Here is a 14096-nt window from a genome sequence, read left to right as displayed (position 1 = left end):
TGTTTATTATCGTGTAGTCACTTCACTGACTAAGGATAAAACATTTCTAAAGCGGCTTTCAATCGAACTGTTTTGGAGTTTATCATTCCTAGTATCCAGTATTCTCTCCCTGGGAGCCTCCTCATAAGGTCATTGTCACCGGGATATCGGTTATGCTGTAGCAAGTTTTTAATGTAATGAAGGAGGTTTCAATTGACAATCTCTGAATTAGTGAAATTTGTTTTTCTAATCATTTTAGAAGTCATTAGATTTTAATAATATGTGATGTCACCTGTCTTCGTAGTAAGTGTGAGCCATTATTTTAGGCCATCATCATCATCACCCTTCATTAGGAGAGCCATGCCGTGCATAGGTCACCTGCACGTCATCCTCCGGGTTGTCCAGGTAAATACTCTGGAATACATAACGTTTGATGATGGGAGCAGAAGATTGAAAGCGTGCGTATAAGGACGTTTGGGGCAGTGTTCTATAAAACAGGCTGAGGAAATGGTAAAGCTTATGATCGAGTGATTGATCAAAAACTTTATTTTGGTCTTGAGAAGACGCAGGGGAAGCCCGCGCCACCCGGCTAATCCACGTAGGTGCTGTCAAGCCGAGCTTGGCGGCCCGTTCGTGGCCACTCTGGACGGCCAGGATTTGATCGTTAAGTTCGGGGCTCCGTAAGAGCACTGCCCACCTGTCCTCGCTGAAGGCTGAGCCAATGGCTTCCTATTGCCACAACACATAGTTTAATGTTGCTAATAGTTCACAGACAGGGCTATCCGCACTTGGATACCGTTCAGGGTACATGGCATGAAGAACCGCAAGGTAAGGGTACACTTGCTTGCAATAATCTAAGGGTAACTGCCTGCACCCTGCACAAGGCAGGTTGTGGCAGGAGCAATACCCGTATTTACAGATAGATGTGTTTTGTTATTTCATTGAACGTAAATAAGAGTTCTGCGCGAGGCAGAGTGACTGTGGAGGCGGCGTGGTCAGTGAGCCCTCACGTGGCCTCGTGTGCGCCCTCGTTAGGGTTAGAGGAAGAGTCCTCAATCAATCCCAGGTGAGCGGGAAACCAAGTGAGAGGATGGGTCGTGATACTATTGACACTTTGGAGAACGCAAAGTGCCTGAGGGGCTACCATCTCGGTGTCGTAGGCCTTGATAGCCGCCTTTGAGTCGCTGTATATTGACTCTCTGCGGCTATCTATCATAGCAAGCGCGATTGAAACCTGTTCGGCTATCACGGGCTTCGATGTGCGTACCATGGTGGAGCAAGTGAACCTGGAATTTGAGTCGATGATAGAAACAGCAAATGCCTCTTGTAGGGCATTTGGCGCAGCATCGGCATAGCTTGCATCAGTGGGGTTGCTACAGACGTGCTGCAGCAGAGCTCTACCCCTGGCCCTACCTCGACCGACCTTGTGCGCAGGGTGCATGTTGCGTGGAATGGGTGCGATGTTCAGTTTAGACCTAATGTCTTTGGGAATCCGCATGGAATCGGGGTACTGGTCAATGCAACTGAGGCCCAGATCGTCAAGTATCTTCCGGCCCGATTTGCTTCCCAAAAGCCTGAGCAGCTGTGAGGGCTGTTGCGCCTCGATAACCTCTTCGAGTGTATCCTGAACAAAAAGTTTGAGCAATTTGTCAGTGCGAGTGAATACAGGCAAGCAGAGGGCGAGCTTAAAGACCTTTCTTATGAGGGAATTGAGCTTATTCCTCTCTGCAACATGCCAGTTATGCATGGCCGCCAGTACGAAAGGGGGCAGACCACAAACGCATATATGATGTGGATGAGATTGCCTATGAAGTATTCTGCTCTCTTCTTAGCTCTGTTCAGTGAACTGTCGCAATATACTAATGGCAGATGTTAACACACACTGTACACAAAAAGTGTCAATCGCTGTTGAATTAGTGTAAGCAATTTGTTTTGTATATGGACGTAACCACCATACAAACAACACACAAAGTAAAAGATCTTTAATTCGTACTCAAAGGCTACTCTGAAATTGTTCAAATTAATGGGTAGCCACTAGGTTGAGCGTACATTGTACGAAATTGCATGGGGAAAAAACGAAGCCACATCTGGACTCATTATTGCGAAGTAAAAGCTACTACGAACTTGTAGCAGATCAATTCGTAAATAAGTTCATGGAGGTGACAGAATTGGTCATTCATTATGACGCTAAAAACAGCACCGACATGTGTGCGAGCAGTAAACCTTAATGTTGAAATATATGTCAATACTTATGCTTCATAACATGCTTATTTACATGGCAGAGTTACTGTAGGCAAAATGACAAGTAATGAGTAATTTGCATTTACTTGCGTTTCTTACATTGTGACTTCTTTTGTAGCATGTCGAAAGGTTTCATTTCAGCTTCCGAAATTTCATCTGCTGAGAAAGGATGATGTTCCGTTGTTTGACACCTCTAGTAAATTTAGTTTGATTTCATTTTTCAAATTATTGTGATCACTGTAGACAGACTTCTGCAAGCAGTGTCACAAACAAGGGGCTCCAAGTTGGTTTTATTTGGTGTATATATAAATGCGTTCAAATTACAGATGGATTTCTTTCATAGAAATACACAAGGATGTGCTCAGGTCAGTACATCATTTTGAATTAACAGTAGCTTTCAATTAGGCGAGTTTGAATACAGATTTTTATTGAAATAGTTGTTTTTTTATAACATACATTAAAGATGACGTGGAGGTTTTAAAGGTACCTTGATTTTGAACACAACAATAATTGAGTGCACTCGATAGGTATAATTAGGGTTGGGCAGTGTTTTTACAGCCACAACACTTTTATCATGAGCGAGAGAGACTAAACCACCCAATTATAAGCACCTTATAATGAAGCACGGTGGCAAAAAAAAGAGAATACGTGCATATGTGTGATGAACACTTCAGTGCAGCCGCCTTCGGCCACGCTTTTTCGAGAACTAGACACAAGGACGCCAGAAACTGGCGCTAATTAGCTCGGTGGTTGGTGCTCAGGCATTCAGGTTGAAAAAAAATGGGCGGGTGTACATGTACGTGATAATATCGCATACTAACAGCTATTTTATTGATATTCTTGTGTGCTATGCATCCAGAAAGAGCTTGTTTTGTATGACACCAATGTTAGGAGTAAGGCACACAGTTAGGAGGTAGTCAAAAATGAAAATGTGAATCCAGCTTCTGTTGTCGTCCATCGTTTCATCAGTACCCCAGGCTAGATAACTATGCCCCATTGGCCTCAAAAATTAGGACTCATTTAAGTATTCGTCAATGCATAGCATAACAACTTTACGAGGGTTATTTAAAAAGTAAGGGCCGTTTGGTTCCAAACAAGTAAACATTCATCAGCAAAGGCCTTTTTTATTGGATGGCTTACTTTAGCAAAAACGTACTTTACTTTTACACAGAAACACTGTTAACTTCTAAGCACTTATCGTACCACCACAGTAGTTTACTTGGTCCCTCTGCATAGAAGATCGCCACCTTGGAATTTAACCTGTTCTCAATGGTGATCTCGACACACAACAAGCTGTCGAACCTCTGGGCCCGCATTAGTTCGCAGAAAGCTAACATTTCATGGGACAAGAAGCACGCGCGGCTAGTTGTTGTTGTTGTTCTTGTTCTCCTATTTTAGTGGCGCCTACCCACTGTGGGGGATTGACCAAAAATCGAGTGGTTTCAAAATTTACTGTTCAGATTTGGAATGATGAAGGTTTAACAGAAAGGTTACCGATAGCCTAGGAAAGTGTGGTGCTTACTGTAATGCATACAAATATTTACATAAACGAATTCATTCTTAGAATAGAGCAAATATCTGATTTTATACCTATATAATTATGTGGACCTGTTAGGATAATGAAACTGGTTAATTAGTCAACCTATTAGTTTCATCAATATAGTCCCGGACGGCCGCGCATACTGTCGCATTAGAGAAACCAGAAATGGAAGCTCCAAAAAACAAAATGACAGGCAGAGATAAGTCCATACCAATACCACGTAAAGGTATTTCTAATAGGGTTTTTCTTAATGTGTTAAACCACCTGCACGTCAAAAAGAAATGGTCAATTGCTTCCAGTTCATCACAGAATGCACACAGTGGTGAAGGTGCCTGAGTAGACCCGCGTTTATAGAAATTTAGATTTGGTACCCGGCAACGCAGCCTTGTTGCGTAAGTCGATTCACGAAACGAAAAAACGTCGTAAGAGGTCATCGTTGTCACATCGGCCGCTGCAAATAAAGCGCGCTGTGACTTCCCGGGAATATGTCAGCGATGGTGATGCAGTTGCTATATTTGCTTACGTTACCGAAAAGTGCTCGTAAGTGGATTCACGAAGCGAAATTGTGCGTAAAAACAGCATGGCTGAGAAAAAATCCTAAGTGTGGTCCGGACCACTCTTAGGAACAATGTGGCTACTTAGAACCTGCTGCCGCGGCGGTATACTTTGGTGCCCTGGCTAGTTTTGAGTTAATTCACGCCCATTCACGACCGCAGGGGTGCCTGCGCAAGTAGGCGTTTGGTGTGTAGCGACACCACGAACCCGAGCTAACGGGGGAGTTTCGACTCCCTCCCACGCCTAGCCGTGCGTGGCTTTGCCGTGTCCGAGGAAAAGGGGATCCTGGGGGTTGAGCCAACGCTGGGTGATTGGACCGTTAAGGCCCCCCGGCAGAGGCAACAGACCCCTTTGGCCCCGGCTTCACGTAGACGGCACCCCTGAGCTGACCCACCCAGGGGAATCGGCAGTCGCCTTTTCCTATTTCTCTCTCCCTACATCTTCGTCTTTATCTCTTACTATTTATCTGTCCTGTCTTCTACTCTCTTCCGTTTACTTCCAAACTTCCTGGCGGCTAGCGTTAACCCTGTGCAAATAGCCTACCTTGGTCTAGGCGCATTGGGTTATAGTGGCGTTGTACGGCTGGCGTCTGCAGGTTTCAGCATTTGTAAACTTGTAGCGTCCCCTCGTTGGGCTCCGTCGTGGGTGGCCGCCAACGCTGCTGAACAACAATAAGGAAGACATGCATGGAGCATTCCCACTACTGTCTGATCGTACCGGCTTAAAGCCGGTACGCACCGATGATCTCACCAGAGAAGGATTGGCCACCCTGGTGCAGTATCTGGCCACCCCCTCCCGTAGGCATTCGTCAATTAACTCACGGCCCTCAGTCCCCACCAGCTGCGGAGCAACTGACCACGGTGGCGGTCAGATCTGCAAAGCAGCAGAGGGTGCTAGGAATCTCTGGATACGGACAGGCCACCATTGGAACTTGAACTTAGCAACGTTTAACGTTAGAACGTTATCTGGTGAGGGAAGTCTAGCTGTATTATTCGAGGAGCTAGAAGGCATTAAAAGGGATATAATATGGCTGAGTGAGGTTAGGAGGACAGATGAGGCCTATACTGTGCTACAGAATGGGCACGTCATTTGCTATCGGGGCTTGACAGACAGAAGAGAACTGGGAGTAGGGTTCCTAATTCACAGAAACATAGCTGGCAACATAGAGGATTACTATAGCAATAATGAAAGGGTTGTAGGCATTGTAATTAAACTGAATAAAAGATACAAAATGAAGGTAGTACAGGCTTACGCGCCTACATCCAGCCATGATGACGCTTCCGTTGAAAGCTTCTATGAAGACGTGGAATCGGCAATGAGTAAGGTGAAAACACAGTATACTATAGTAATGGGCGACTTTAATGCAAAGGTAGGGAAGAAGCAGGCTGGAGACCAGGCAGTAGGAGATTATGGCATCGGCACTAGAAACGCTAGAGGAGAGCTACTAATAGAATTCGCAGAACGCAATAATCTGCGTATTTTGAATACCTTCTACCGAAAACGAGAAAACCGCAAGTGGACATGGAGGAGCCCTAATGGCGTAAATAAGAACGAAATAGACTTTATAATGACTGCACACCCAGGAGTCGTGCAGGATGTGGAAGTGGTTGGCAAGGTAAGATGCAGTGACCATAGAATGGTACGGGCTCGAATCCGCCTAGACTTGAAGAAGGAACGACAGAAACTGATACGCAAGAAGCCAATCAATGAGCTAGCACTGAGGGGGAAAGTACAGGAATTCAGAGTGTCACTGCAGAACAGGTACTCTGCTCTTAGCGAGGAAACCAACCTTAGCGTAGATACAATGAATGATAATCTGACGAGTATCATCACGGAGTGTGCAGTGGAAGTTGGAGGCAGGGTAGCTAGACAGCACACTGGCAAGCTTTCCCAGGAAACGAAGAACCTAATTAAGAAGCGTCAAATCATGAAAGTGTCAAGTACAACAGACAAAATAGAACTGGCAGAGCTTTCAAAGTTGATTAATAGACGTAAAGTATGCGATGTAAGAAGGTATAACATGGAGAGAATTGAGCACGTTCTGAAAAACGGAGGAAGCGTCAAAGCAGTGAAGAGAAAACTTGGGATAGGCAAAAGGCGGATGTATGCACTAAGGGACAAAGAAGGCAAAATAACTACCAATATGAATAGGATAGTTAAAATAGTGGAGTAATTTTACAGAAATCTGTACAGTAGCCGAGACAACCACGACCTTGATACTATAAGAACTAGCAGTAACCTAGACGACACCCCACCGGTAATGATAGAAGAAGTCAGAAAAGCTTTGGAGAGCATGCACAGAATCAAAGCTGCTGGTGAGGATCGGGTAACATCAGATCTGCTGAAAGATGGAGGACAGATTGTGTTAGAAAAACTAGCCACTCTATTTACGAGGTGTCTCCTGACGGAAAAAGTACCAGAGTCTTGGAAGAACGCTAACATCATCTTAATACATAAGAAAGGAGATGACAAGGACTTGAAGAATTACAGGCCGATCAGCTTGCTCTCTGTAGTATACAAGCTATTTACAAAGGTAATTGCTAACAGAGTAAAGAAAACATTAGAATTCAATCAACCAAAGGAACAAGCAGGATTTAGAACAGGATACTCAACAATTGACCACATTCATACTATCAATCAGGTAAAAGAGAAATGCTCAGAGTATAACCAACCACTATACATAGCCTTCATAGATTACGAGAAGGCATTTGATTCAGTAGAAATATCAGCCGTCATGCAGACACTGTGGAATCAGGGCGTAGATGAAATATATATAAACATTCTGGAAGAAATCTACGGGAGATCAACTGCTACCATAGTGCTTCATAAAGGAAGCAACAGAATACCAATAAAGAAGGGTGTAAGGCAGGGGGACGCAATCTCCCCAATGCTATTCACTGCGTGTTTACAGGGCGTTTTCAGAAGCCTAGAATGGGAACAGTTAGGGATAAGAGTCAATGGAGAATACCTTAGTAACTTGCGCTTCGCCGATGACATTGCATTGCTGAGTAACTCGGGGGACAAATTGCAACTCATGATTACGGAGTTAGACAAGGAGAGCAGAAAGGTGGGTCTTAAAATTAATCTGCAGAAAACGAAAGTAATGTACAACAACCTCGGAAAGGAGCAGCGCTTTGCTATAGGTAATAGTGCACTTGAAGTTGTAAAAGACTATGTCTACTTAGGGCAGGTAATAACCGCAGAGCCTAACCACGAGATTGAAGTAACTAGAAGAATAAGAATGGGGTGGAGCACATTCGGCAGGCACTCTCAAATTATGACAAGTAGATTGCCACTGTCCCTCAAGAGGAAGGTATATAACAGCTGTATCTTGCCGGTACTTAGCTACGGAGCAGAAACCTGGAGACTCACAAAGAGGGTTCAACTTAAATTGAGGACGACGCAGCGAGCAATGGAAAGAAAAATGGTAGGTGTAACCTTAAAAGACAAGAAGAGAGCAGAGTGGATTAGGGGACAAACGGGAGTTAAGGATATCATAGCTGCAATAAAGAAGAGGAAATGGACATGGGCCGGGCATGTAGCACGTAGACAGGATAACCGCTGGTCATTAAGGGTCACCAACTGGATTCCCAGAGAAGGCAAGCGGGTTAGGGGGAGACAGAAGGTTAGGTGGGCAGATGAGATTAAGAAGTTTGCGGGTATAAATTGGCAACAGCAAGCACAGGACCGGGTTAACTGGCGGAACATGGGAGAGGCCTTTGTCCTGCAGTGGACGAGTGGACGTAGACAGGCTGATGATGATGATGATGATGAACGCAGCCTTGTGAGAGCTACTTCTTGTTTTCGAGTGCAGCAAAGTCTCTTCGCCAGGGATATAATAAATGGCGATATTCTGTAGAGTTTGTTAGTGCTGAACCTTTAAAGACTTGCATAAGCGTACGTCTGCGGAATCGAGCAGCAGTCACATAAGCGGATGATGGACAGAGCGGTAGAATTGATTCGTTGATTGACGACTTAGCTAAGGAATCGGCTATTTCATTTAGAAACGAACCTTTGTGTCCAGGCACCCAAAGTAATCGTACTTTTCTCAAATGCGCAGGTACTAATGCATGGAACGCCTTTGTTACGTGATTATCAGCACCAACAGAAAGTGCCGCACAGAGAGATAGGGAATCTGTTATTATAACAGCTGCTGTAATTGCTGTATCTAACTTGCGTAAAGCGAGCACCACTGCCAGAAACTCAGCCACAAAAACAGGTATGAAATCGCGTAGTCGAAGGGAATAAATCATATTTAAAATCGGGCTGAAAATACCAACCCCTGACTTTTCGTCGCATCGCGATGCGTCTGTAGCAATAATAACGTTCATTGTAATACGGCACAGGTGATCTTGTAGTAAACTATCCACAATATTATGGGGAAGTAATTTGGCATTATTAAGAAAAATGTCGTCGAATTGATTTTCCACTGGGGCTAAATTATCACGACTCGGCATGATGTCGCATTTACGTACGTTTAGAGGCTCCAGTAAATTTTGCATAAATATAATTTGTGGCGTGTGAAATCGCGGCCATCTAGCAGCAAAAAAATGATTCCGGGGTGGAAACAAAGGCTGTTTCTGGACGTCGTAATGGTGATTCATAAATTCTTAAGAATGTCTGAACAGTCAGAAGGCAAATCCTACAAGAAAGCGGGGGGACCCTCGATTCGAGATACAACACATTGTTGGCAACTGTTTTGGGAAGGTCAAGGCATAAGCGCAGAGCTTCTCTTTCCAGAAGAATTAGAGGCCGCAACTTGTAAGCTGGAACTCCAGAGAAAAGTAAACAAATAAATTCCAAAATGGGACGAACGTACATGCGATATATCATTACCAATGTGTCTCGTTCCATACCTGTGCGGTAGTTGCTTCGCCTACGTAATATGCCAATGGCCCGCACACCTTTTCCGGCGATATAATCGATATGAGGTCACCAGTTAAGCGATGTGTGCAAAATTACTCCAAGGTATTTAACAGATTCCACCTATGGTATATCCTCATGATGGTAAGACAGAGAGATGTTCACAGGGTATTGCAGCGGGAAAACAAGGAGGGCACATTTACTCGAATGAAGTAAAAAGCTGTTGCCAACGAGCCAGCTCTCAAATATATTAAGGTAAGTCTGCAGCCGTTCATATAAGGCGTGAATGTTATCTGCCATTGCAAAAAATGCGATATCGTCTGCATAAACATAATTTGTTATATGCTGTTTACGTGGAATGGTGCTCATTCGTAAATTAAATAGCACCGGCGAAAGCACCGAGCCTTGCGGTACTCCCCTCATTAGGGTATGAGTAGATGATGAAAACCCATATTTAAAACAATAAAATTTCCTGTCTGCAAGAAAATTGTGAGCCCACGCTACTATGTATGATGGAAAATCAAGGTATTCTAATCGATCTATCAAAATACAGTGCTCCACGGTATCATATGCTTTAGCGATGTCTAAGGTAACTAAAGCGGCATATTTTTTATGTAGCCGAGCTAATTGAAGCCGACTCTCTAAATCAACGTGGGCATCTCAAATTGAACAACCAGCCCTGAACCCGTTTCGACAGGGGCTTAGAATTGACCTCATGGTATTAAGTTCATTAATTCGTATAATGATGATTCTCTCAACCAATTTCACTAAGTTTGATGTCAGTGCGATCGGCCTTATGTAATCCAACGTGTATGCATTATTTTCATTTTTTAGCAACAATACAACTTTGGCAAGTTTCCATTCTGGAGGTATCCATGCGTTCTCTAACGAATAATTCACTAGTTCTAGCAAAAGATTAGGTGACTCCTGCAGTAAACATTTCAACATAGAGTTCGTAATCCCATCTGGTCCGGGAGCCGTCCTCGGTAAGCATAATACTGTCTGACTCACTTCAGCTAAAGAAACTTCTGGAAATTCATGCAAGTTTAAAGAACAGACTGAATAGCAAAAAAATTAGCAGTGAAGCGGCGTTCTAAACCTTGCGCAATGTCTTCTAGAGAGATGTTCATTTCTTCCGGCGTCAAGACACATGACTGCAACGTTAAAGGTGCTGGCAGTACTTCTCTTGTCCGAAAATAAGCGATCAAAGCACGCTTAATTTTATATTTGGAAAGATAATCAAAATATCTACTGTCGTATTCTTCTTTCGCGCGGTTCATTGTACGCTTAAATACGCCAGCAAGGAATTGATAGTCCTTCCAGTTTGTTGGGCTCTGATTAAGAAGAAGTTTTTTCCAAGCGGCTTTTCGTCTTTTATAATTGCGCGTACAGTAATCATTCCACCAACGAGAGGAGGATCGTTTATTGGATGGAATAGAAAATTCGGAATTTTTTCTACATCCCTCCGGCATTGAACCAATCGTAGATGCAATCTCCTTAGTACTGGCATTTCCAAGCTTGGAAATGCCAGAATGGAGGCAGGTTTGAAATTTGCTATAGTTGATGTATGTGCGTTTTGGCTGATCTAAAGTTATTGTTGGACAAGTAATGTCAAAAACTACAGGAAGATGGTCGCTGTTGCCGAATCCCGAACAGCCCATGACAAAAACCTTGACTGCATTGGAGCAAAACGTTAAATCCAATAGTGAGCTAGTTTGACCTCGGACAAATGTTACATGACCTTTATTCAGACAGGAGAAGTTGTGATCAGTAGTCCATTCCCACAGTCGCTTACCACAAGAATCTGTCCTTATACCCCAAGACAAATGACGTGAATTAAAGTCTCCTGTGAGTACAATTTCCTTTCTACAGGCTATCGAAACGCTGTCAAGATAACGCGTACTTTGCACACCGGAGGTGAAGTAACAATGTACAATTGAAAAGGGGTGGTATCCGGGGAGACACAAGTCAAATGCTAATATTTCACAATCCAAGTCTAACATTCTAAAAGAAATTTTCGCCCTATGGCATAATTTACTTGATACAAGGATCATTAAACCAACACCACGTGATGGGCGATCTAATCGAAAAGAACGAAAACCTGCAAGATGGAAATTTTTATCTGGTGTGAGCCAAGTTTCTTGGAGAATATGATATTAAGATTATAATTATTGCAAAAGTAATGTAAGTCGGTTGAGACTGAGAATATAGAACGGCAGTTCCACTCTAGTACCCTCAACTGACCTATGGTGTTGAGCGCACCGCAGCGGCGCATGTCGCGCCCTTGTTAGCATCTTCACGCGAAATAGCTGATTCATTCCGTTTAGATTTGGACTTGAGGTCAGTGAAGATAGGTGATCTGGTACGTTTATTAGTTCGTATATTGAGTTCCATATCTGCAGCAGTACTTGTGCTCGGCTGAGGCGAATGTCGGTCCAAGTGCACCTGTGTTCCTGACTGCTTAGCCTTTCCTGCAGATGCAGAAAGTTCGTCCAACACTACATTGCGTAGCTGTGTGGCATCGCTGGTAATGTCTAATACTGCAGGTTCTGTACTATTCTGTACTGTTTGTCCAATCTGGCTTGAAAGAATTTGAACCAAACAGTCGGAAAGATCAGATATGAGTTTATCCATTGCCTTACTCACTGCCTTTTCTACAGCAGTTTCAATAGCCTGCGATAGGTTTGAGTACATACTGGAAGTTCAGCGCGCTATAATACCAGAGTATCCAAAAGCCCTATCTCTAACTATGTCAATGGCTTCCCTTCGAGAACAGCGGTGGCGGTCAATAACTTCTAGGATTTGAACCTCCCGGGAACGAGCGGAACAGTCAGAGTTATCGGCGCAATGGCTGCCCCCACAGAGACAACACCTTTCCGCTGTTGCAGTACACTTGTTTGAATGATGGCTCTTTCCACAGGGGCTACAACGAACGTTAGATTTACATCCTCCCGCACTGTGGCCAAATCTCCAGCAGTTCTTGCATTGAATTGGACGAGAAGCGAGGGAATCTACTCGGAAGGTCAGTGGCCATAATTTTATTTCTGTCGGGCATTTTGTGCCCACAAATGTCGCGATGACAGATTCAGTTGGTACCCTCTCGTTGTCGACCAGGCGATTACACCGGTAAATTGAAATTACGCCTGCTCCAAAGAGCCTGTCTAGGGTCTCAGCTGGACTCAGCTTGGAGTGGACTCCCCGTACAAGGCCTATGGTACATGCAAGGTGAGGCGGAATGAAAGCACTCACCGGGGTAGCAGCAAAGGAGGTGCATTTGAGAAGATCCTGCACGCAAGTCTGATCCGGCGACCTACACACGATACCTCCTCGCCCACATGGGCGCATATTTGTGATGGTCTGTAAATGGTGTGAAGTTGTCTTAAGTTCCTTTTGAACCGCCTGAGGGTTTTTAAGTCTGATGAAGCCTCCATTTGTAGGTACCAGTGCCACGGGAATACTGTCGATACCACTACATAAAAAGGAGTCTAGCGGTAATTCATTAGACGGCAGGGACGCTGACCAGGCGGATCGCGCCTGGACAGGAGAAGTAGTCGACATGAGCACAAGAGATATGGTTAGACTCAGAAACAGATAAACTATAAAATGGGACTCTAAGACAGAAAGTTGAAACCACTCAATCCTCAGCCAAGAACACCCCAGCAGGTTGAGCACGGGCAAGTCAGGCTCCGAAGCTAGGTCGATACTTCTTCACCGTCTTCTTCGCCTAAGCATACCTTTGCGCGGCCAGTTCTGCGTCGCATAGTGGGCGTTATTTATTTAATTTTGTTGAGCTGTGGCAAGGTGTATATCAGCCGAACAGGACGCTGTGTTAATGATCGCCTTAGGGAGCATATCATATAAACTAAGAATGGCGTGGGTTCCCACCTGCCGTCACATTGTGCTTCGTGCGGCTGCACACCACTATTTCAAGAGACACATGTTTTAGGACGAAGCAAGGATACGTTAGCACGTGAAGTACTTGAGGCATATCACATACAAAGGAAGGGGAACGAATGCGTCGATGACTTTGCACAAGAATGAATACCTGTTTCTCAACTTTCATACATTTTTTTTAAATTTTTACTCATTTAGAGCATTCATTTAGTTGACTATTGTGCATCTTTACTCATTCTTTGTAAATGGTTGATTGCAATGCTATTATTGTCAATATGTCTGTAAGTCTGTTTGCCTAGTAATCCTATGTGTTATTTGTGTATATGATGTATCTCGTACTAAGTTACAGCCACATTTCTTGCTTTTTATTTAATTGCACCACTATAATAATGAAATTTATACTGTTTATTTAGGCGTGCTAGTGCTCTTGTTAATTATTCACCACAAGCAAGTGATTATTCTGTGCAGTGAGTGCGTGTATGGTGCTGGAGACTTAGTGTACGTTTCTTCTAACGTCACTTTTGGTCATCAGACACAATGACAATCTTGTAGTGTTGCACAAATGAAGAAACAAAAAATAAGAAATTGATAGCGCTGTGCTATAGCTTTCTTCTACTTAAGTTTTTGTGTGTGCAAAGTGATAATCACTTGTGCTGTGCTCCTTCCTTGTGCGCATGCTGAAAGCATATATCTTTGGGTGATGCGAGTAAAATAAACGAGTTGAAAGTGTGTTGTTATATCCTGTCTTCTTTTTTTCCTTGATAGTATCTGGTACTCTCCACCATCATTTTACTAAGCTATGCACCAATTCGGCCAATGTCACACTTTGCTAAATTTTAGGTTATGTACTACCTGTCGATTATATCGATGATCTTGATATTCCCAATAAAACTTCATGTTGTCACATTGCAACACTCACTCATGCGTCTAAGCCATCAAGTTCATCAGCTTTCGACAACGCCATAGACGTAGACCTTCCCCCCTCTCGTCCCCGCCAACTTGTTGCTCTCCTTAACGGGTTTCT

General features: G+C 43.8%; 1 protein-coding gene across 1 annotated transcript in view; it reads right to left on the bottom strand.

Moving 5' to 3' along the window:
- Positions 1-318: 318 nt before the first annotated feature.
- Positions 319-14096, bottom strand: part of LOC142803019 (monocarboxylate transporter 9-like) — a 60090-nt gene continuing 46312 nt past the window's right edge. Inside the window, exons 5-6 of the mRNA XM_075888118.1 lie at positions 1403-1603; positions 319-393 (exon numbers count right to left, since the gene is read on the bottom strand). Of these exons, the coding sequence (XP_075744233.1) occupies positions 319-393; positions 1403-1603 (276 nt within the window). The remainder of the gene's footprint in view (positions 394-1402; positions 1604-14096) is intronic.

Source organism: Rhipicephalus microplus, chromosome 3 (genome assembly GCF_043290135.1).
Source record: "Rhipicephalus microplus isolate Deutch F79 chromosome 3, USDA_Rmic, whole genome shotgun sequence".
NCBI lineage: Eukaryota > Metazoa > Arthropoda > Arachnida > Ixodida > Ixodidae > Rhipicephalus > Rhipicephalus microplus.
The sequence above is the reverse complement of the archived record's forward strand: the minus strand, read 5'-3'. Positions and strand labels throughout refer to the sequence as shown.